This window comes from Perognathus longimembris, chromosome 28, assembly GCF_023159225.1.
Source record: "Perognathus longimembris pacificus isolate PPM17 chromosome 28, ASM2315922v1, whole genome shotgun sequence".
Taxonomy (NCBI): domain Eukaryota; kingdom Metazoa; phylum Chordata; class Mammalia; order Rodentia; family Heteromyidae; genus Perognathus; species Perognathus longimembris.
The window spans coordinates 29,842,363-29,864,373 of record NC_063188.1 but is presented as its reverse complement, the minus strand read 5'-3'; the positions used below and the strand labels follow the sequence as shown (position 1 = coordinate 29,864,373).

Below are 22,011 nucleotides of genomic sequence, written 5' to 3'. Positions count from 1 at the left end.
AAGAGAACTATCTTACCTGGCTGCCCCATACTCAGGGGGGTGCTGATACCTCATCAGTTGCCCCTCTGTTCTCCCTGGCTGGTTCAGGCGGTGCTCACTATAGAAGTGCCCTGGCTCTTGGGGCTTGCACACTACAGACTGGGATGGCATGCCCTTGAAGGGATATTCTGGTGGGGGCCCACGGTGTTCCATGCCCTTCAGGCTATGCTGGTTGGGTAGCCCTTGGGACTTGTAGAATTCACTGGCACTTGTAGGATTCTTGTAGAGGTCATTGGGTTGTGGTGCAGAGAGGGGAGTGCTGGTAACAGGAGGATGGGTCTTAACTCCACTGGTGGCTAGTGACATCTGCATTAAGCGTTCACTCAGGGAGCGGACATGCCCTTGCTTAAGGTCTCTTAGTCCTTCATCCTGATGCATCTTTCCAGGATTGAGCCGCTGAACTGATGGGCGTCCTTCAGTCCTCATCTTCTGGTTACTGACTCCGGTGACATAGAAGGCAGCTCCAACACTGGCATGCTGTTGGCCACGAAAGTACTGAGACTGGACCTTGGCTTCTTCATAAGTTGGGAGTTCTTCATTATTCTGCATTCGCGAAGACATCTGTTTCTCCATGATAAGGTTTTCTGACTGGATTTCCTGGCCCTGGGGTTCCTGTCGAGCAGGGTGTGCCACAAGCTGTTGGTGGTGATCTTGGGGACTCAACACATCATTCTGAGGGCCTGGGTTCCCATTGCCCGTGGAGAAATGAGGGGCATTCCCTGTGGCTTGCTGGTGTATGGCAAGCAGATTGCGATTCTCACTAGGATTGCCATAGCGAAGTTGCTCCTGTAGCAAACGCTGTAACACTGTAGTTCCTCCACTTGGCTGTTCATCAGAATTTCTCATCTCTATCGCAGGTGGTGCCTTGTGAAGAGAGAGAGAAACTGGGCACTTGGGCTGCCCTTGACCTGGGAAGGGGAAACAGTAAGCTTAACACACCCACGTTGTTGGATAAATCAATCCTCTAAAAGGGGTAAGTCTAACTATCTGGGAAGGAGAATTCCACTGCAGAAACAAAGCAGAGAATTGACCTTTGAAAAATAATAGATCAATTGCTGGGAATACTGGCTCTAGTACTAATACAAGGAGGAACTTGGGGTCATACAGCAGTTTCCTCTCACTTTTAGTAGGAGCTAGATATCCAGTCGTGACATACTTCCTCCTCAGGAGGACTGAGGACACCTAGAATGGTCAAATAAGATGATCAGAACAGGTAATTTTCCAAGGTCCTTAAATACAAGGTTTGTTTCTAGGCACTAAAATATCCCAGTCTTGTGGCTGTGTGGGTGGGAAGAGGCAATCAAGGAAAGTTACCCCATAAACAGTATTTGTGAAAGGAGTTTTGCATGTAACAGGGAACATAAAATGCTAAATAAGAACTAAAACAAAGGGTGAGGAGAGCTTAACTTACACCAGATAGAAATGATTCTTGCTTTGATGCAAATGCTTTTTCTCAGAATTCATTAGATTGTAAAATGTATTTTTTTTTATTAAAAAGGAAGACTTGCTTCTTTATCCATTGTGGATGCTCCATGGTATAATACAAGAATAGGTTGGGTCGGAGAGAGTACTGACAAATTTTCTTTCAGTCATTGAAGTCATTAAGGTATTTTACTATTATTGTAAGGTAGGAGGAGCATAAAGTAACACCACTTTCAATTTAAGTATGCCTCTGAGGACATTTAGAAATTGAAAAATAAAAAGGCCATCCTTTCAGTTTAATGTTACTATGGTGTTCTGGGTAACCTAAACAAGTAAATCCTCTTTCCTTGAAGGCTATTTTCTCATCTGAAAAAATGAATGATAGGTGATAATGTACTTCCTTTCCTCCTTATCAGTGGTATATACAAATTCATTGGCGATAAAAATTCTTCCTAATCTGCCACAAAAAGTACCAAAATTCAGTACTAATATTAAATTCTGAAAACTTTCACGCTAAGAAGCTGAAGTAATTTGGTAAGAATGGATATGATGTCATAGAAAAAGTCAGTGAAGGTCAACCTAACCAGCCTCAGGTTTCTAGTTGCAAACCCTGGAATTCTGCTTCCCAGAAATCCTTACTTCTATAATAAGTAATCTCCAATCTCTCTGAAAATACTAACCAATTTCCTTAGTGGTAGAGTATGACCCAGAATACATGGGTGGTACATGGAAGTGGTCATCTTCTTCATGAGTATTATTACCCAGTTTCCAGTTGTTTTATTGAGCAGTTTGGTACCTCAACCTCCAAACAGTGTTTTCCTATTTATTTATATTTATTTGTTTACTTATTATTTATTTAACAGTACTCAGGATGGAACCAGGGCTTCACACATCCTAGGCCTGCCAAAAATATGAGAAGGGTATGCCAAGCACTAGTAGGCTGAGCAACTTGCCCTATAGTCCCTGTCCCCCTCCCAATGATAATTTAATGTTTCTACTTGAATTCCCAAATTGGAACTTTGTGATAGGCTGGAAAGTATAACATACAAAACTCCTTGATGCCTAGCACTTAAGAGGTGAATACAAGACTATTTTTCTTTTAGCTAAAATTCCCCTCAAAACTTCTTCTGCAAGGCAGACAAATGTAGACAATGAGTTGCCTTAGACCCAGAAGAGGATGCCACCCCCTCCCGTGCCACAACCACCCCATCCAGCACACCTCACATAGGGCACTCAGGTGGGCAAACACACAGATTTGTACACACGCACATGCACATGCACACACAAACACTGATGATCCATACCTATTTCTGCTTTCTTTTAGGCTTAAAGCCTTGATCAGGATAGGGAATTCTTGCTTATGAACAGCTCCAGAAACCGCAGCAGCAGATTCCCTCTCCCCTAACACTCAGGTTCAGGGTAAGCACCGCCAAGAGTCCAATCACTGGTCACTCTGAAATGTTCAGGAGGGGAAGGGAGGGAGAAATAAAAATGTCGTTTCTATGTTGCCACCAATAGCCAGCAGTAAACCAAACCACTCCTTCCGATGGAATGACTTGTTGTCCCATGATGCTTGGCTCTTAAGTGAGTGGCAGAATCCATCTCCACTAGGGCTGGAAAGAAAGCTTACTGTCCCGCAGCTGTGTGCAGGAGATCCTATCAGTTTCCAGGTGATGGAAAATCTGAAATCTGACACTGGAAAGGATTTTTCTGTCCTAGCCCCAGGACCCAGGACCCTGTAAGAATGATGGATGATGACAAAAACTGTACCTACTGTTGTTACCTTAAGGGGCAACCTCAAATTACTGTTGGTTGTGGGGCAAGTTCATGAGGCTTACCAGCCCACATTCCATATAGGGTGGAAGTCCTCATAAGGGAGGTTTTTGGTCACAAGAAAAAGCACTGTCAAACTCCCAATTTGACTGCCTCGGCCTCAAATGGGCAGAAGAAAAACAAAACTTCAGCCATGTCATTTAGTATTTATTGCATATTGACTATTCACACATTTGTTAGCCTCATCCTTAACACAATGAGGAATACAAAGACACACAAAATATAGTTCCTGCCCTCATGGAGCTTACAATCTGATTGATGTCCCATTAATTCTTGCTGGAGTAGGAAAGTTGACTGCCCTTCTCAATCCAAACCAGCAACCCTTCTCCAAACAGAAGATGTACAGTTTGCTTTCTCAGCTCTTCCTCAGCCCCAGTGTTCGAGCAAAAGGAATCTACAAGGCTTCTGTTTATAAAGATGAGGTGTAAATGCCCCCAAGGAATATATAGAGTTGAGACAATCCTCATTTACAATTTCTATTTTGAACCTCTGAAGACCCCTCCAGGTCCAACAAAAATCGTTATAAAATGTGGAAGCTTGAGTTTTAGGTAAATGCACATGAAACATTTCCTGGCCAAGCCTTGATCCATTAAGATTTCATCCAAACCAGAGTTTCCATTGGAAGATCAAGGCAACGCAAAGGAAGTGCAAAAGCATTTTTATATTCGGGGAGAATGCCCACATTTTTCAAGTTAAAATCAATCCACAAAACCACACTGTGATCAATTTAACATTATTTCTTTGCAGTCTTGGCAAAACTAAAGTGAGAAGAACAAACCAAGAAATCTTGTATTTCTAGCTTATTTTGACTCATTGACAAGCATAATCAAGAGCAAAGCTGCCTCCAGTCTGCAAGGTGATTATTTTAAGGAACTCCCCTATTTTCAAAGTTGAGGGACAATTTTTTAAATTGCAACCAAAGCTGGATTATAAGCAAAGCTATGGCCAATAACCACTGTCCTTCAATTGTACAGTTCTGAATAAAACATTTGTCCCTTTTAACTGAAACACTAGAAAATGTTCAAGGTGAGCACTGGAGATAAACGAATGCACAATACTTTTCCAGAACTATTTAGATTCTTCAAGATGATTGTGACTGGCTTTTTTCTCACAACCAGATTGGGAAAACTTAACTTGTCCCAAGTCTCACTATCTATACTTAATTTTGTATTTTCTCCTCCACATCCTTTTCAAAACTCAATTCATGTTATGTCTCCTAAACATAGACCATTCTCTCACACCCATTCCAGGCCTTTTTTGGTTTCTGTTTCACAGGAGAAAACAAATCATCCCAAGAAGAAAACCTTTGCAAAGTTCTGTCTAGTTTACTGCTACTTTTGTTAAAAGATTTTATGTTAATTTACATGCGAGGAGTCACAAAGGAAAACATTACTCCATTTATTTACTAGAGAAAAGATTCCTTGTGTCATGCACAAGAGCTTTCATAAAATAATACGAATTCTGAAACATTTAATTTGCTCACAGCTTTAATAATGTTACTCCCAGGGAGCTGACATCATCTTTAATCAATGAAATAACGCTGTTGCTCCTGGCCATACAGACTTTCCTTGAGGATGTTTGATAAGAACAGAAAGGATGCCTAATAGTTCTGTTACTAAAACTACAAATGTGAATTTATATATTCAGCTCTTCTATGACAAGATGACAGCAAAGCTAAGCTAAATTCTTACCCCATTTGCACTCAATGGCCCAATACCTGTGTACCTGAAAGGCTGAGCCAAAACACATTAGTGAGCACCTAGCTGGTTTCCAATCCAAGTCCCCCCAAAAGTCAACATTACAGTGGCTGGGAATATGGACTAGTGGCAAGAGTGTTTGCCTCGAATACATGAAGCCCTGGGTTCAATTCCTCAGCACCACATATATATAAAAAATGGCCAAAAATGGCACTGTGGCTCAAGTGGCAGAGTGCTAGCCTTGAGCAAAAAGATGCTAGGGACAGTGGTCAGGCCCTGAGTTCAAAGGCCCAGGACTGGCCAAAAAAAGTCAACATTACAAAATGGCCAGAAAAAAAAATGTTCACTCTTCAAATAAATTTTGTAATATGCCTATCAGATCTTCTTTGTGTATATTCCTCCCATTATGTCTCAAAATTTAGAAAATCTTAAATTAAGTCTATGAAATCTTAGTCAACTCTTTGCATACAATTTAAATCCCCGCAAATGGTATGCAGCTACTTCAACATTTTTGTTGTAGCCAGGTGCCAGTGCCTCATGCCTGTAATCCTAGCTACTTAGGAGGCCATGATCTTAGGATTGTGGTTTAAAGCCAGCCTGGGCACTCTTGAGACTCTTATTTCTAATTAACTACCCAGAAAGCCAGAATTGGAGATGCAGCTTTAAGTGGCAGAGTGCTGTCCTGAGCAAAAAAGCAAAGGTCCTGAGTTGAAGACTCAGCACCCGCACAATAAAAGGGATTTTTTGTTGCAATCATGCCCATGTATTTCTCTCTCTCTCTCTCTCTCTCATACACCAAAAACGTGGAGAGGGCCCAGTGAGTTCTCATACTCAGCTTTGTCCTTACTGTGGTTTAAGGTATCCTAGAAAGTACTATTTCCAGCAAACTTGCAACCCAGGATACACATACACTTACTTTGGGTGACATAAAATACATTATTATACATGTTTCTCTAAACATTCAATGGGTAATAGGGATGCAGTAAAAGTATCATGGTTAAAAGGCCTGGAGTCACCTTCCATAAGTTCAAGTCCTATACTTTGGGCTTATTAACTTACCTTGTACATGTCTCATACCTCCTAGGATTTTTAAAGAGATTAAGATTCATATTCTAAAAAGTGCTAAGTATATAGTCTAGTCCATGGTAAGGGCTCAACAAAATTTAGCTATTCCTATAATAATTTCAGAATAGTATTTTCTCTAAGATGTAGAGGTAATTTCATGAAGTAATGGGTTTTTTTAATATTTGTAACATAATCGTTAGATCATCAAAAGAACTTAGAAGGAAAAAAAACTATTACGAGACCCCTTGGTGGTCTACAAACTCAAATGAAGATGTGAAAGCTTGAAAGGGGTCAAAGAAAGGACCAGAATTCAAGTGTTATAAATTCTAAGGCAAGGGACTTTCCATTATGTATTACCTAACACTATTAAGCTTTCACATTGAAGACAATTATTTATTATATTGAATTGACCCTGTTTTTTTGTTTTTGCCAGCCCTGGGACTTGAACCCTGGTCCTAGGTGCTATCCTTGACAAACTTTTGCTAAAGACTAGCACTCTTCCATTTGAGCCAATGCACCACTTCTGGCTTTTTCTGTGGTTAATTGGAGATAAGATTCTCACAGACTTTCTTGCCCAGGCTGCCTTTGAACCATGAACCTCAGATTTCAACCTTCTGAGCTGCTAGAATTATAGGCATGAGCCACTAGCGCCCAATAGACCCTGGTTTTGAGAAACTATAAACCTGGCTTAATGCTACCACCAACTTCCCAGTCATATTGGAAATAAACTGTTAATGGTAATAGGGAAAGTTTGAGTAGAGAAGTGTTAGAGGTAGCTAGAAGTATGTCATAAGATCCTTACAAAATATCTTCTTTAGACCATGATGTACAAAATCAGTCTGGGATAAATATGAACATCCTACTGGTCATTGTTTTTCCAGGCCCCCATTCTTAGTTTCCTGACCATCACATAAGCTTAGCAATTGCTTTTACTTAAGTCTGTCTGCACCAGCTTAAGGAGAAAATTTAAGAGTTGCCAAACACTCTGCTCCTATCTCTTACCTTTGCTTACATTAGGCTGGGAATCTATTTCAAGAACCACAGTAAGAAAAAAAAAAGGAACCACAGTAAGGCCTTGGCATTTCTGAATTTTAGTGAGCATCGTTGTGAGCAATCAAAGATAGTAACTCAAAACGCTTAGTCATATTTGGTGTCCGTATTACGTTTACTGTGTGCTGAAGCAATTAACTTGAAAATATTAATAGGCAACGAAAGTAATCCACTTGGAAATGAATGTGAGCAGTACAACATGAGGCAGCAGGAAGCATCCTGAGGCCCCCTCCCCACTTCAGCCTCTGGCACACCGTATTTCCAAAGAAGAGTAGAGCATATATTATCACATTCCATTACTTATTGCACCAGAAAAATTACAAAGGATTTATAAAATCAAATTGAGCATAAAAAGAGGAAAGCTTAAAAGAATTTGCCAATTGCTTACCTAGTCTTATGACTCCTGTGGCATACTATTCATTTTGTTCTTATTTATACCTTATTTTATAAGTAAAATAAGCATAGTATGTAAATATTTATAAGAAAATAGATCTTATCACAAAATATTCACCTCAATTATTTCCACGTGTTTTTTACAAAGCAATAAAATACTAATGCACACATCATTTAGGATGAAGCACTTTTATTTATTATAAGCACATTATCTCTGCTGTGGCATAAAATCCATAACAATGCAATGGTTATAACTGTCCATTAATATGAATGTATCAAATTTTACTTACCTATCTTATTTTAATAAGATTAAAGATTAATTAGATTGATAAGCATTAAAGTATCTTCCAATCTTGTGCTAGTCTAAGCAGTCTTAAAAATATTTTTAAATGTCTTTGTAATTTAGTGATTTTTCACTATTTTGGATTTGATAGAATCCAACAACTAAAATAAATTGTTCAAGAAATATGAATATTAAACTAACAACAAATCCCCAAGAAATATCTTATGTAATTATAAGTTCCCATGCTCCCATTTTTCTACCAAGGCTGAGCAGGGCTCAGATGATGGAGAGAAGCCAGAGAAGCAGTCAGTGTAGTATCCTAGTGACTTGCGAAATGGCACAGTGGAATGTAGGCTCCCCTGTGAATCTAGCTTGCATCCACTTGCCCCAAATTGCTATGTGGCCAAGAAGCTAATTAGTAAAGGCATCAGGTGGGTGAGAACAGGTTCATGGTCTGTAATAGCTTATATCATCTTTCATTTTTGCCCTTGGAAAGATCTGACAAGTCAGCTTGAAGACATTCAGTTCTAGTGACCCAAGCTGTTACACTCTGAGAACCAAATTTGTTAGTTTTCAGATCTCAAACTTCAATCTGTCCTAACGTACATTTTTTGCTGTGTAGAACTAAATAGACATGAGCAGTAAGCCTGCATACATACCTGTATTTGAAGTCTCACTTAAGGTGACACTTTAAGGTTAGTCCTGTTTAATAGTATGAATAAGTGGTACCTATCTTAAAATTTATTACAGAGATTTATTTGCAGACTGGACCATTAAAGTCATCTACTCCTGAGGCAGGGAAAACAACAGGCCAGAGATTCCCCTGGCTTAGCAAAAGCAAACATGATAGGCATTTCTTTCCTTCATTTCTTTTCTAGGGCTCTCAGAAAAGGACAGTTTTGCTTTCCACCTACTCCTTGATGGTTTTTCTCTTAATGCTTCTGCCTTACCCACTCTACACAATAGGGAAAATTAATTCTGTCCCGTTTCCCTACTAGGCTTTATACATATCTTGATTAGTGTACTGATCACAGCATATTTTCCACAGACATTTGATGAGTACTTACTGCATTCAAACACTGTGCTAGTAGGCCCAGGGGGAGGAAAGAACAACAAAGAAAACAGAGGCCAGTCCTTCAAGTAGCTCCTAGGCAAGCCAGGTTGGTGAAATTTAATGATAAAACACACTGATAATGAGCATATTATCTCTGATAAGAGTGATGACCATTCATCCCCCCAGAAAACCTCTCATCTTAGTCGACCTGGAATTTAATGACCAATTTGAAGTAACAGACCGATTGAGTCATTAGCATTTGTGCAGCAGCTGAGATCAAAAAGACAGGGCTAGACCATACACAGACCAGAACCATGCATGAAACTAAGGACCACTGAAAAAAGTGATTATTCATTGATCAGGCACTTTGGAAGTGCAAGTGAAAGAAATTCCATCCACTGCATTGCTTATCCACCATATAATTTCAATTTAGATCTTGCTCCAGAGATGGCTATCTATCCTCAATGCAGAGAATAAAAGAAACAAATTCTCTTCATTTACAATTCTAAAGGCCCGGCAAAATTTGAGTTAAACTTCAAATGGAAGTGAAAATTGCTGGACTGTGATCTTACAGGGTGAGATGGGCTTATGACATTTTTTTCTTTTTTGGTTTTTTTTTTTTTTTTTTTTTTTTTTTTTTTTTTTTTTGGCCAGTCCTGGGCCTTGGACTCAGGGCCTGAGCACTGTCCCTGGCTTCTTCCCGCTCAAGGCTAGCACTCTGCCACTTGAGCCACAGCGCCGCTTCTGGCCGTTTTCTGTATATGTGGTGCTGGGGAATCGAACCTAGGGCCTCGTGTATCCGAGGCAGGCACTCTTTGCCACTAGGCTATATCCCCAGCCCTCTTTTTTGGTTTTTGACAGTCCGGGAGCTTGAACTCAAAGCCTGAGCACTGTCTCTGGCTTCTTTTTGCTCACGGCTAGCACCTTGGGCCATAGCACCACTTCAGGCCTTTTTCTGTTTATGTGGAGCCGAGGAATCGAACCCAGGGCTTCATGCATGCTAGGGAAGTACTCTACTGCTAAGCCACATTCCCAGGCTGGTTTGTGACTTTTTTCACTGTGTGTATCCCATACTTAAATGCTAACTGGTACATACAAGGTACTTAACAATTGCATAATGAGAGAATAACTTCTCAGAGACATTGCTAGAGGCAACAACAGAAAGGAAAAAAATGAAAGACATAAAATAGTTAATAATAATACAATTACCTTTAGTTTCTCAGCCTTCCAAGGACTCAAAAGCTCTTTCACTTCTGTTATCCTCTCAGCAACTGTGTGCTGAAATAAAGATTATGATTAATTCCATTTTACAACTAGAAAATTTCAAGTCCACAACAGATAGCTAACCTTAACTAATTTATTCAGTTTCACTAATTGCTCACTGGTAGGACCAGTATCAAAACCCCAAGTGTGACTTCCCTCCACAAACTGTCTCTCTTTTAAGAAGTCAGTTCACAAGAGAATTTCACCCGAAAAGCCAAACCCTCTCCCAGCACTGCAACAGTACCTTGAGCAAGTGGGTGCAGTGCACCTTAAAAGAAAATTTCTAAGTCATTTCTCCAAGGCAACATGGGTAAGAAAGCTACAGATAAGGCAAATTCCACTAACAATTTGTAGCTCCTTGTTTTGCCATATTCCTTTTGAAGGAAGCATCATCTACTTCCACTCTGCTTTGTGTCTGAGTGTAACTCAGGTGCTAACTGCAGGTGTGGCACCCAGCAGGTGCCTGGACAGAAGCCAGTATTTTATATCTTCATGCCAAAGAGCCTGAGTCACTCTTCCAAGGCAGAAACAGCCCCTCTTGCTGCTGTGGAACTATCTGCAACTATGGTTTGACTGTGTTACCACTACAAAACAATCTAGACCTGCCTTCACACAAATGACTTAGGTGAAGTTGGTTAAGCCACAAATCCTATCACCTAATCAACTTGCCCACCTGCAGAAACTTGTATGCATATGCCATGGGACAGCATCAGGGACTAGGATATGTACAGATAGATGATCCCCTCAGAGTTACAGGGAGAAGGAGAATTGCTGCAGGCCCACATCTATATGCTGTGACAGAAAATCTACTCTACCACATGTAGTTCCGAAACATCAAGAGCCAGTCTTCATCCTCCTAAAATTGATGGAGTACAATATAAAAAACTTTCTTAGAAGTTTGTGCTTCTACTCCTAACATACCTCTTTTTCCTTCAGACTAACCAGGGAGAAGAATTTAGTCTTGTCACAAAAAAAGAAACCAGGTCAATAAATCCATGACACTTCTCTAACCTAAGCCTAACTGAGAGAATAGGGCAGGAAAAAATGCTCTTGGAGGTAAAGGAGGTCAAAGAGTCAATCAATATTTTCTTAGCTCCCAAAATTGTTTACTTAAAAAAAAACAATAGACCTCCTCAATCCATGCATCCATAGCTATACCTCACAGAGCAACGGGAAAATAAGTACAAAAAGAAAGTCAAATATTTTCTTAATAAAATGGTTTATTATGACTCACTGTATTTCTACAATTTACAAGGAAAACAAATCAGTACATTACAATTTATAGCCCATGATGTAGAAAAGAAAACTGGCTACTAAATGAAAATATGATCACTGTATATAAAGGGAATACAAAGTCTGAACAGAAAATTTAAATGTAATTAAACAGGAAATTAGATTTCTTCAAAATAATTTTCCCCATCTGTAATTTGTCATAATTGCTATCACATAGAAAAAACGTCACTAATTCAACGCAAATCCATGTCCCTTGAAAAACAACCAAAATGAATAAGGGATACACTAATTAGCTTCTTAATGGGGAAGGTTTTAATTGAACTATACTGTAACAATCTTCATCAAAGTTTCCAGGGCAACATCAGATAAGCATGTCAAACCTGGCCCTTACTTTTATTCCTTAAAAATAATTTGCAGTAAAGAGAAACACAGAAAGCTGATTTCTCTTCAAAACTGTTAACACTCAGGCCACTACATTTTCTGATGTCAGCAATCCCCTTCCCACAAATATTCCAAGTATGCACCACCGTCATTCTCCTTTCAATTATGTGGTTTCTCTGCTCCTTTACTGATTGAGCCCAGGCCTCTTGGATAATGAGAAGCATGTGCAAGGAAAATATGCTCTTAAAAAACACATACATCAGTTTCATCTGCATTGTAAAGGAGGAGCAAATCATTTGTCCCTATCAAAAGGATCAAAATGTAAAGTTTGTTATGGAATATTATAAGGGGAAGACAGATTAACATCAATGATGGGGGGGGCAGATATTTGTTTTGTTTGTTTTGTTTTGTTTTTCCAGTCCTGGGGCTTGGACTCAGGGCCTGAGCACTGTCCCTGGCTTCATTTTGCTCAAGGCTAGCGCTCAACTACATGAGCCACAGCGCCACTTCTGGCTTTTTTCTGTTTATGTGGTGCTGAGGAATCGAACCCAGGGCTTCATGCATGTAAGGCAAGCACTCTACCACTAAGCTATATTCCCAGCCCCCGGGGGGGAGCATATATTTAATCTGAAGAAACATAAAATAAAGGAATCCCTCCATCCCCCCCGCAGTTCACTCTTTCTAGCAAGACCACATTTATATTTAATGTTATCGTAATGTTGCCTTGGGGGGTATTTAAGTTCTGACATATGCATGGAAATGAGCCATGAATTGTAAAGAAAGCATAAATATCCCATCATTAATAAAAACCAGATGTGCAAAAAAATTACAATGGCCAAGTTTTTGTAACTATCATCAGTATTTGTCACAAGGAAATATTACTTAAAACTTTCTCCCTTAAAATGTGGACATAGAAATTTGGTTGGCTCAGTAATATATGAGGTGCTCTGAAAACTTCATTGATTATAATGTTGCGATACAAGTAAGGTTTCTTTTTTAAATTCTTTTTTAATCATCCTGGAATTCACTAGAATTCTATTATTTGTAACTCAGTTCATCACAAAATATGAAAAAAATGTTTGTTTTCAAAAAGCAGAGAGGGTCAATAATACAAATGTAGGGCCAATCTTAATTATAGTCAGTAAGGCAATGGGGCACCAAAGGGCATTGTATGTTATAAGAGAACAAAGCTCATTAAAAGTGAACACCTGCTCAGGACCCTATAATAAGCCTGCTCTGCCATCATGCGAACACCTTTCATCCAATGACCTCAAAGCATGTATCCAATATGAAGCATGCCGAAACACCTCTGCAAAGTATTAATATCCTTGCTTCCCAGAAGGGTAACTGAAGCTTAGAGCAGCTAATTCATCTACCCTTGGTCACATGGCAAGTGAAAGAGGGGCTGGGCAAAGAAACCCAGATCCTGGCTTCAAGTCACACAGGCTAATGCCATCTAATGGGTCAAGAGTGAAAGTGACTTTACAAATGTCAAAACAAGCTTGTAAAGTGTTTTAAATGGTAGGTTGGTTTTTTTTTGCAAGAATTGCCTTTGGGAAAGCACATTGATATGGGGAATAAAACCTTGCCCTCTTTATTCTGATTGTTATACATATACATATAAACATATACATATATATATACTTACATATAATGAATATATGAAAAATCATTTCTGTACATGTTTCTTCTGATTTTCTAGAAGTTGAAGTATTTTATCTGGCTATATATTTTTGAAAATACCTTTCAAATGGAACTTTTTCTTTGATATATCAATTTCTTAATGTAAGTGACTGGTTTTCTTATTAAAATGAATCTTTTTAAACCTTAAATATGCATACTAGACATATACCATCTCATGAAAAGGAATAACCTGTGTTAATATTAGCAAATCATCAATTCACCTGCATTTTTCCCATGACCACATATTATAAGAAACATTATACCCAGATACCCATGGCTCACACATTTAATACTAGCTACCCATGAGCTGAGATGGAAGCCAGCCTGGCCTGAGCAAGTCTGTGAGACTCTTATCTCCAATTAACCACTAGAAAAGCCAGAGGCAGAGCTGTGGCTCAAGTGGTAGAGCACGAGTCTTGGGCAAAAAAGCTCAGAGACAGTGCCCAAGCCCCGAGTTCAAGCCCCATGGCTGACAAAAAAAAAAAAAAAAAACCCACAATTCCTACAAAGATCCACTGCTTTCGAAAAATGAATCCATCAAAATTGAAGATCACATGTCTTCTACACCTTTATCAAAGGAAAATTGAAGGTCTATAGAACTTTATTTTAACATGTTGAATGAAGAATTCAAATAAAGTAGTACACCCATTTGTGTGGACCACTACTGCATCTACATGTTTACGTAATTGACTACAAATCTTGGTCTCCTAGCTGTTTTTGCAGTCTGATTTGTACATTTTCTTTCTGAAACTATAAAACAAATTTATGTATATCTTCCTACTTCTCTTTTCTCATTCTAGAATGTTCACAATCCATACAAATTTGTATTTTCTTCATAGGATATCAAGATACAGTTATTTAAAAATCATTGCCAATGACTTAAAGTAAACAGGAGACCTAGCTTTTGGATTTTTTTTCTTTTTGCACGTGAAGAAAGAAAACGGATAAAGGGAATTTGAAAGAATGGGATTAACAGCCTTTCTAGATACATAAATAAGAATGCTTAGGGATTACTTAAACACTTTAAATCTATTAGTCTCAGCTGCATTTAAGAAACAAAATATATAGGATTCTTCATACATTCTTGATTAAGTTCTGCCTTTATTCCTCTATAAAAGTTTACAAAGTTATACCTTAGGTGAGTTGTTATTTAAAATAGAGCATAAGTTTTAAAATTCTTATATGCATATTTATATGTTATATGTGCTGTGTAAAATTCACTTTGGTACAGAAACCAACACTCATGAGTGTAAATCCTAGCTGTGCATGTGGCTGAAGTCTGAGGATCCCAGTTCTAAGCAATCCAGGGGCAGAAGGGAGCAAAAAACTCTGTGAAACTTTTATCCCTAATTAACCATCCAAATGCAAAAGGTATCACTCTGATCAAGACACACTCTGCATAAACTGATATGGTTAAAATGTAACCCCTTTGTACAACCCTTTGTAGATTAAGAAGTCAAAAGTGGAGGTGTGACTCAAGTAGTAGGGCCTTAGCCTTGATTTTTAAAGCCAAGCAAGTGTGCAAAAGGACCTGTTGTTCAAGCCCCAGTACCAGCACATACACACACATAGTTTTTCCATGAAAGGAACTAGAAAATATGAATGAAATTCTTGATGCAGTTTTTGGCAGTCTTAGCTAAAATATAAAATTTAACACATTTCTAGAGATACATCCTTACAGGCTCTGTACAGGATGACTATGTGTTTGTATCTCTAAACACCAATGTATCTTATTCTAGTAGTAATCATTCATATTCATGCCTGATATCAAAGCTTAGAGATCCATAAACTTTTGAGAACAGGCTCGCAAATTCACCCTGCCCAACCTGCACAATATAAACTGGAAGGAATGCCAAGTGTGGTAAACCAAGTTAGAGCTGAGCCTACAGCCCAGGTTCTCTTTCACCAATAGGCTCACTCAGAAAACTTATCATAGATTCTTAGATTTAAAACAGCATCAGTTGTCATTATTTACTAAATAAAATTTTCTTGGGTTAGTCAAATATAATAACTAGAAACAAAACACTTTACCCACATAAGGTGGCCCTTAGACTTACTCAAAATCCAAGTGATCTTATTTCTAAAAAGTAATACCAGCTCCCCTCTACAAGCACTTGTGAGCCAAGGCCAACATAGCCAGAGATTTCGATTAACTCAATCCCATGTAACAAAACTTCAAAAGCCAAATAATGGCCTTATTAAAATGCAGGCAATAATCATGGCAACAAATTCTATTTTTGCAATCGATTTTTTTTGCAATAAATGTATTTCTGACAAAGCCCAGTTCGAATTTTTTTTTAATCTATCAAGTAAGATTAAAAACTAACTATGAAAGCTAGTTCTTTGAAAGAAAACTGTTGGGGATTCTTTTATAAAGCAAATCACCTATTTCCTTTATCTTTTATTTTTTTGTTACTTTTTTGTTCAGATTGTGTGCGTTGTTTGTGCAAAGGGAAACTTCCATCCTTTCTCTTGATTAAAGAGTCAGAAGCCCACCATGAAGTAGAGTCATGCAGTATGGTCAGCCCCTTTAATGTCCTCTTAGTTGCTGGGACCAAACTCTAACCTTTGACTTGGGGGTGGGATCCTAGATTTTGAACCAAAGTCCCCAAAAGGCAGCAATGAATGAAAAGTAAGTAAGAAAACGCATCATAGTAAAACACCAACAAAAATTCCTGGGGACAGGAAATCAGTGGATCACAATTCTAAACAAATTGATTTAGTCCTCAGCGAATTAACTTGTCAAGCCAATCTTTAAATGCACTGAATCTATAGGAGAAAGAGATGATGTAATAGATTTTGAAACATTTACCAATTTACTATCCTAAAAGGCTCAGCCACAACCATACACACCTCTCTCCACCCCTTTCAGGAGGTTTAAGTTGGGCTTAATGGGTGCAAAGGACAATTTCTACCAAGGGAGTCTCAAGAATAAACCATTCTCATGCATTCCAAATACTCAGTCTCCATGGAAGAGGGTACCTGGCCACAAGCATTTCCCAAGTGGAAGTATATTCTCTACTCTTCTTCATGGGTAACACTCCCCCACACTTAGTTACCCCAAATAAAACAAAATTCCTAACCATCCTGAGGTCTCTGGGGAACATTTCTGGGGTAAAAGAAAATAAATGTTAAGAAGGAAGCAGGAGAGTGTGAGAAACTCCTCTTGTTTCCAAATGGAAAACAAGGCCTTAGAAGCTGGATCAAAGGAAGAAAGGGGGTTGGGGGAGACAGGCTGCTTAATTACAAAGACACCCTTTTAAAGGAGACACAGGCCCTGGGAGAGGGCTCTTAGGAGAGGCCCAGAAGCAGATGTACCCACTTAGAATTCTAGTGCTAGATGGGACCTCAAAGTCATAACATCCATCCCCTACCTTCCTTTCCCATTTGAAGAGTCTTAAAACATTCTACAAAAGAGCTTACTTCCTTCTTTACAAATCTTCAGGAAAAGCAATTCTCCAAAATACTCTTATGCCTTAGGCTAATAAATCCTACTTCATAAATTAATTTTTTAGAGTTAAAGGCCCAAATTCCAAACAGTATTGAATACAAATTTTTAAAATTCCCTTTCTCAAATTGTTTTCATGATCCATAATGTCCACACAAAAGCTACTTTACATACAAGAATGGTAGTGGGTTTGCTTTACCTCTAATTTGTATAAAGACATAAACTTTTCCAAAGAAAGAAGTCACTTAAAATGAAGTATGATGTAGGGCCAGAAAGTGTCTGTAAATGACACCCGGGTAAACCCATACAGAATAGCTGGAACCTGAGTTATCATCTGTAAATAGATGCAACTACTCTACAACCACCTGGGTATTAAAATGTCCCAGGCCAGTTTTAAAATGTAATTTATTCAGGCCAGCTTTTCCCTCCCAGCTGATCTGAAACCTGATAGCCTTTAAAATTCTCACCACGTACTGTTCCTTTTCTTTCTGCTTTCTCTTTCCCTATTAAAATATAAACCAGAAAGATTATTTTAAAATGAGCAAATAATTTTTCCTTAAGAAACTTACAGGATGGGGGGGTATCTCAGCAAGAGATAGACCTTTGAACACCATCGTTATAACAAGCTTGGGGCATTTATGCAATTGAAGATATGTGGGAGATGGGTGAAAATGTATCCCATTTCGGACTATTCTTAGCTACTAAATGAGGATACTGAAAGGTCTAACTTAGGAGGCCTCACAAAAGGTGGCCTGAGAAGGAACTTCTCACAAAGCCTAGCTCAAGGAGACTTAAATACCCTTAGCCCTTCATCATTAAAGACTATGGTGACCCATTAGCTTCTCTGAATGAGAGGTTATATTTATAAAACTTTTTAAACAGTGTCTCCCAATGTCCACTCTTCATGTGAAGGAAAGACAAGTCAAATCAGAATATTATTGCCAAAACACATGTGGGAAATTTCCTTTGCTTGAGTTTTCTCAGTCGTGCTCTCTCCACTCTCCTCTCCCCCCACTCCCTCCCTCCTTAATTTGTATTTAGAACCTTCCTGCAAATTATATCATCAATGGCAACTCACTAAAGACTGCTTATAGTCTGTAAATACTGTCATTTTCCATCCCAGTTTTCTTTCCTTTATTTACATAGATCCATGAAATCTGTCTTACTGTTAAAAGCATGAACAAGTGCTTGAAGTTTCAAGACACCTGCCTGATCTTCCGAAGGTAGTCTTACCAGCACACAAGCACACACAAGTGTAGCAGCATTGTAGACTACTCCCAGACTTTAGAACTTCAAGAATTCATGGCCTGAGGTGAAAGAGTGAGCTCCCACCTCTGTACGTGCATTCAAGAGAATGCTATGTTAGATAAGTACCAATACCTAGGGGCTAAGTAGACCTCGGCTTCCGTCTGGTCTTTAGTTCAAGTAATGGAGACATACAAGGACCCCTTGAGGTAAGAAAATACCACCGCAGTGGTTTAGTCTAGCGTCCCCCCAAAGTTGGACTCAAGAGGAGCTCATACTCTAACATTTAATTTGCTGCACATCTCAGAAAACTCAGGCCAGCTGTAAAGAGGAACACACGGGCATCCAACCCACATGCATTTAGACCGGTTCAGTCACGCCGAGGGCACGACCAAGCTCACACCACCACTGATTCCTGCCCCAGTTCCCCTCCAAAAGTAACCACGCGTCTCCTACCCCTGAAGGCAACGAAGACAAGGTGCCGACTCTGCTGCTCAAGTGGCTGTGGTCCCAGGCCAGCGGCCAGGGGTGGGCAATGGGGATAGCCCCAGCTCCCGGCTGCTACCTCCTCGGTGTTCCGTTCCAGGGTTCTCCTTGGTGGCAGTGGACTAGCAGACTACGGGGCCAGAGGGTGGAGCAGCGAGCGGATGGTGAGAGGAGACACAGAAGGGAGGTGGTGGTAGTGGGGCGGAGAATGAGAACTAAGAGGAGGCGAACGAGATTAGGCGGAGAAGGACGAAGAGTAAGTAAGGGGTCTACAAGTCTAAGCAGCCAGAAAGCTCCTACGAAGGAAGGGGCGTGACTGCGATGAAGGCAGCTCCCGAGCCAGGGAAGAGAGGTAGGGGAGGAGGAGAAATTGGTGGCTTTTCTTCTTGCTGTGAGTAGCTAGGGCCGCCCAGAAGAGGAGTGGACTACGGTGAGAGGCGGAGCAAGAAGAGGGCGGGGAAAGAAGGCCGGGAGCCAGCCGAGACCCTAGAAGGGAGGGGGGCGGGCACGGAAGAAAGGCGGGGCTTGGGGGCGGGGAAGTTTCAAACAATTGAACGGCGGGGTCCTGGAGCTGGGGCAAAAGCTGGGAGCCCTGGCTCTTATCCTCCCACTAGCTCGACACGACCTGCTTATGGCAGCCCAGAGTCTTACACGGGGACTCGCCTGGAAAAAGAGGGATTGCAAAGACAACAATAATAATCTACAGCAACTGCGCAGCCAAGTCGCGTGGGAGAGCCTGTGAAGGACCCGCCCCGCCGCGAGAGAAAGAAAAACAAGTAATAGAAATGCTGAAAAGCAGCTTCCACCAAATCCTGCTTAAAATAATTCAGGAAGGAGCAGCGCTCCTTTTTCCTTCCCCTAGTGCTTCCTTTTACCAGCAGGCCCCCACCCAGATCACAGCTCTGCGTGACACCCTCTTTTTTCCCTTTTCTCTCCCAGGCACCCCCTCTCCCCCCTCCACCCCCGCCTCCTTTCTTACCCCTTCTTTGCCCTCCTCCAGTCAACCCAAGGCTCTAGCCCACCTCCTGGTGGCAGGCCTCGCGGGCAGGGGTGGGAGGCCGGGTGTGGGAGGCGGGCGGGGCTTCATGCAAGACGCTCCTCCTCCTTGGGAGGCTGGACGTGCTTGGCTGGGCGGAGCGAGGTCTGAAGTATAAGCCCCACCCACATTTTCTTTCTGTTTTTTCTTTTTCTTTCTTTCTTTCTTTTTTTTCTGTTGTGACTACGAATTGGCGGGTCCTAGCCTGGAGTTCGCCTGCCATTGGTCCCTTGAGTCGCCAATACGATCCTTTTGTTTCATCCGTCTTCAAAATTAATAAAACTAAACAAGAGACTATTGTCTAGCTCTCTGTTCTCCCCAAGCTGCTGCTGGGAATAGAAAGATGAGACGATTGATTTCTTAGCCTCATAAAAGAGTGAGACAGTGTGTCCGAGACTCTGGAACACCTTTATTTTTGTACCACTGCCCAGCCCTTTGGGAATAGGTAACTTTTTTCCCTCTTAATTTGTAAAACCAAAAGGGAAAAAAGTCCACAAAATGTCCACATTGCCTAGCTGCAAAAAAAAAAAATTGATGTTGCTTAAAAACACGGAAAGTTGAGTACAACAGCATCCTGGGACACTGAAAAATCTACCATTTTACATTTGTGAAAACGAAAGCACAAAGAAGCAGTGTAGGGGTAACAAAATAACATGGAATTTGGAACCGAAGGAAGAATTCATTGTGGGCCCTGGCACTTATTAGCTAACTATGCGACTTTTAACTGGCTTGACTTCTCAGCCCTAATTTTCCTATCTGTAAATAAATGCTATAAGACATGCCCCATTAACTTAATGACACTGGTGTGAAAATAAAAGGAAATGTATGGGAAAACTCTCTAAACCACAAAGCACTCCATACATCTATATTTCTACTTGTGTGTGACACACAGTGCATAATATCACATTTGAGAATCAAAATATTCCACTCTTCCGTTTTAAACATTTGCATACAAGATTGTGTAGGTTTTGTGGCTTCATTGTTTAATTTCAACTCTTTGCCTCCAGTTTTTTTTTGGGGGGGGAGATATGAAATTGGTTCCCTGCTTTCACATTAAGAAATTACTCCCTTTCTAACCACAGTGGGGTGAGGTTTTTCTTTTTCAAATGGCAATGCAATTGTGGCACGACCTAAATCTATTGTGGTGCTGGTAATGAAAGAGGAAATCATGCAGCATATCTCCAAAGTGAACTTGAGAAAACAAATATGAAGGAACATTTGCCATGGAAACCACCATTCTCTGCAGATCTCTATTTCCTAGACAATACTGTGAGCAAAAAGCAAGTCTGAATGTAAAGGCCTTGTCAACACACAGCTATTATCATGAACTCATGTCACTGAAAGAGTGATCAGTCACAAGCTTACCAAACATGGAGCCCTCTGAGGAATCATGGATCAAGGCAAGCAAGAGGAAGTGTGCCCAAAGGAAATAGTATCTCTGGAGAACAGGGTCTCAGAATATCACAGGAAGCATAGTGGGTGGATGGCTTCTTATGGAGTGCACAGAATACTCTAGCTAGGTGCTGCTGATTCAGAAGCAGGAGCATTGGAAGCTGGATTTGGGATATGAGTCACTTTATGTATGAAGTGAGGCTATCTGGGTGAGTTCTCATAACGAAGGCAAGTTTGTCCTGATTTTTCCAGTATTTAAACACAGACACATCTGATTTATGAAGCAAGATAATTCCAGGCTTGTTTGGAGACATGGGAATGAGATAGGTGGGCACTGGTGGCTCACGTCTGTAATCCTACTTAGGAGGTTGAGATCTCAGGATTGTGGTTCAAATCCAGCCTGGGGAAGGAAAGTTCATTTAACCATCAAAAAAGCCAAGTACAGTTGTGGCCCAGGTGATAGAGTGTTAGCCTTGAGCAAAAAGGCCAAAGGATAGTACTCAGGTCCTAAGTTCAAGCCCCAGGACAGGCAGGAACACACACACACACACACACACACACACACACACACACATACACACACACACACATGAAACCTGGAGAGGGCAGTAATATTTTAGAGGGTTACTAAGATTGGAGTCATAAGGGATATTTGTTAAAATCAATACTACTGTTAAAATGAAAATAGTAAATTATGCACATGGTAAAGCACATTATAACTGTACTGAAATTACAGTTGTTTCTCTTCACCATTCTCCTTTCCGTTTGGTGCTTTATAACAAGTCACTACAGCACATGTGTTTGTTTTACTCTAAAGTGTATCTTAATGTATCTAGCGCATTTTTCATGTTAATTTAGGATTACCTTTTTCATTTTAACTCAGGATTTCATTGCAAAGATGTACAAAAATTGTTCTACTCATTTTTTCCTTAAGAGGGTATTCAAACTATTTCCCATCACATGTCACTATGGAAGATACCAACAAAAAAAATCTGGTAGCAAAAGGCT

General features: G+C 40.1%; 1 protein-coding gene across 2 annotated transcripts in view; it reads right to left on the bottom strand.

The window, feature by feature from the left end:
- Window positions 1-19,649, bottom strand: part of Amot (angiomotin) — a 65,587-nt gene extending 45,938 nt beyond the window's left edge. The window contains exons 1-4 of one of the 2 annotated variants that reach the window (XM_048336109.1): window positions 19,555-19,649; window positions 10,046-10,114; window positions 2,766-2,914; window positions 17-947 (exon numbers count right to left, since the gene is read on the bottom strand). In XM_048336109.1, coding sequence (XP_048192066.1) covers window positions 17-885 — 869 coding nt within the window. In that variant the 5' untranslated portion in view covers window positions 886-947; window positions 2,766-2,914; window positions 10,046-10,114; window positions 19,555-19,649. Of the gene's footprint in view, window positions 1-16; window positions 948-2,765; window positions 2,915-10,045; window positions 10,115-18,545; window positions 19,237-19,554 lie in introns of those variants that run through there. The other variant, XM_048336108.1, reaches the window with a different exon arrangement.
- Between the last annotated feature and the right edge of the window lie 2,362 nt (window positions 19,650-22,011).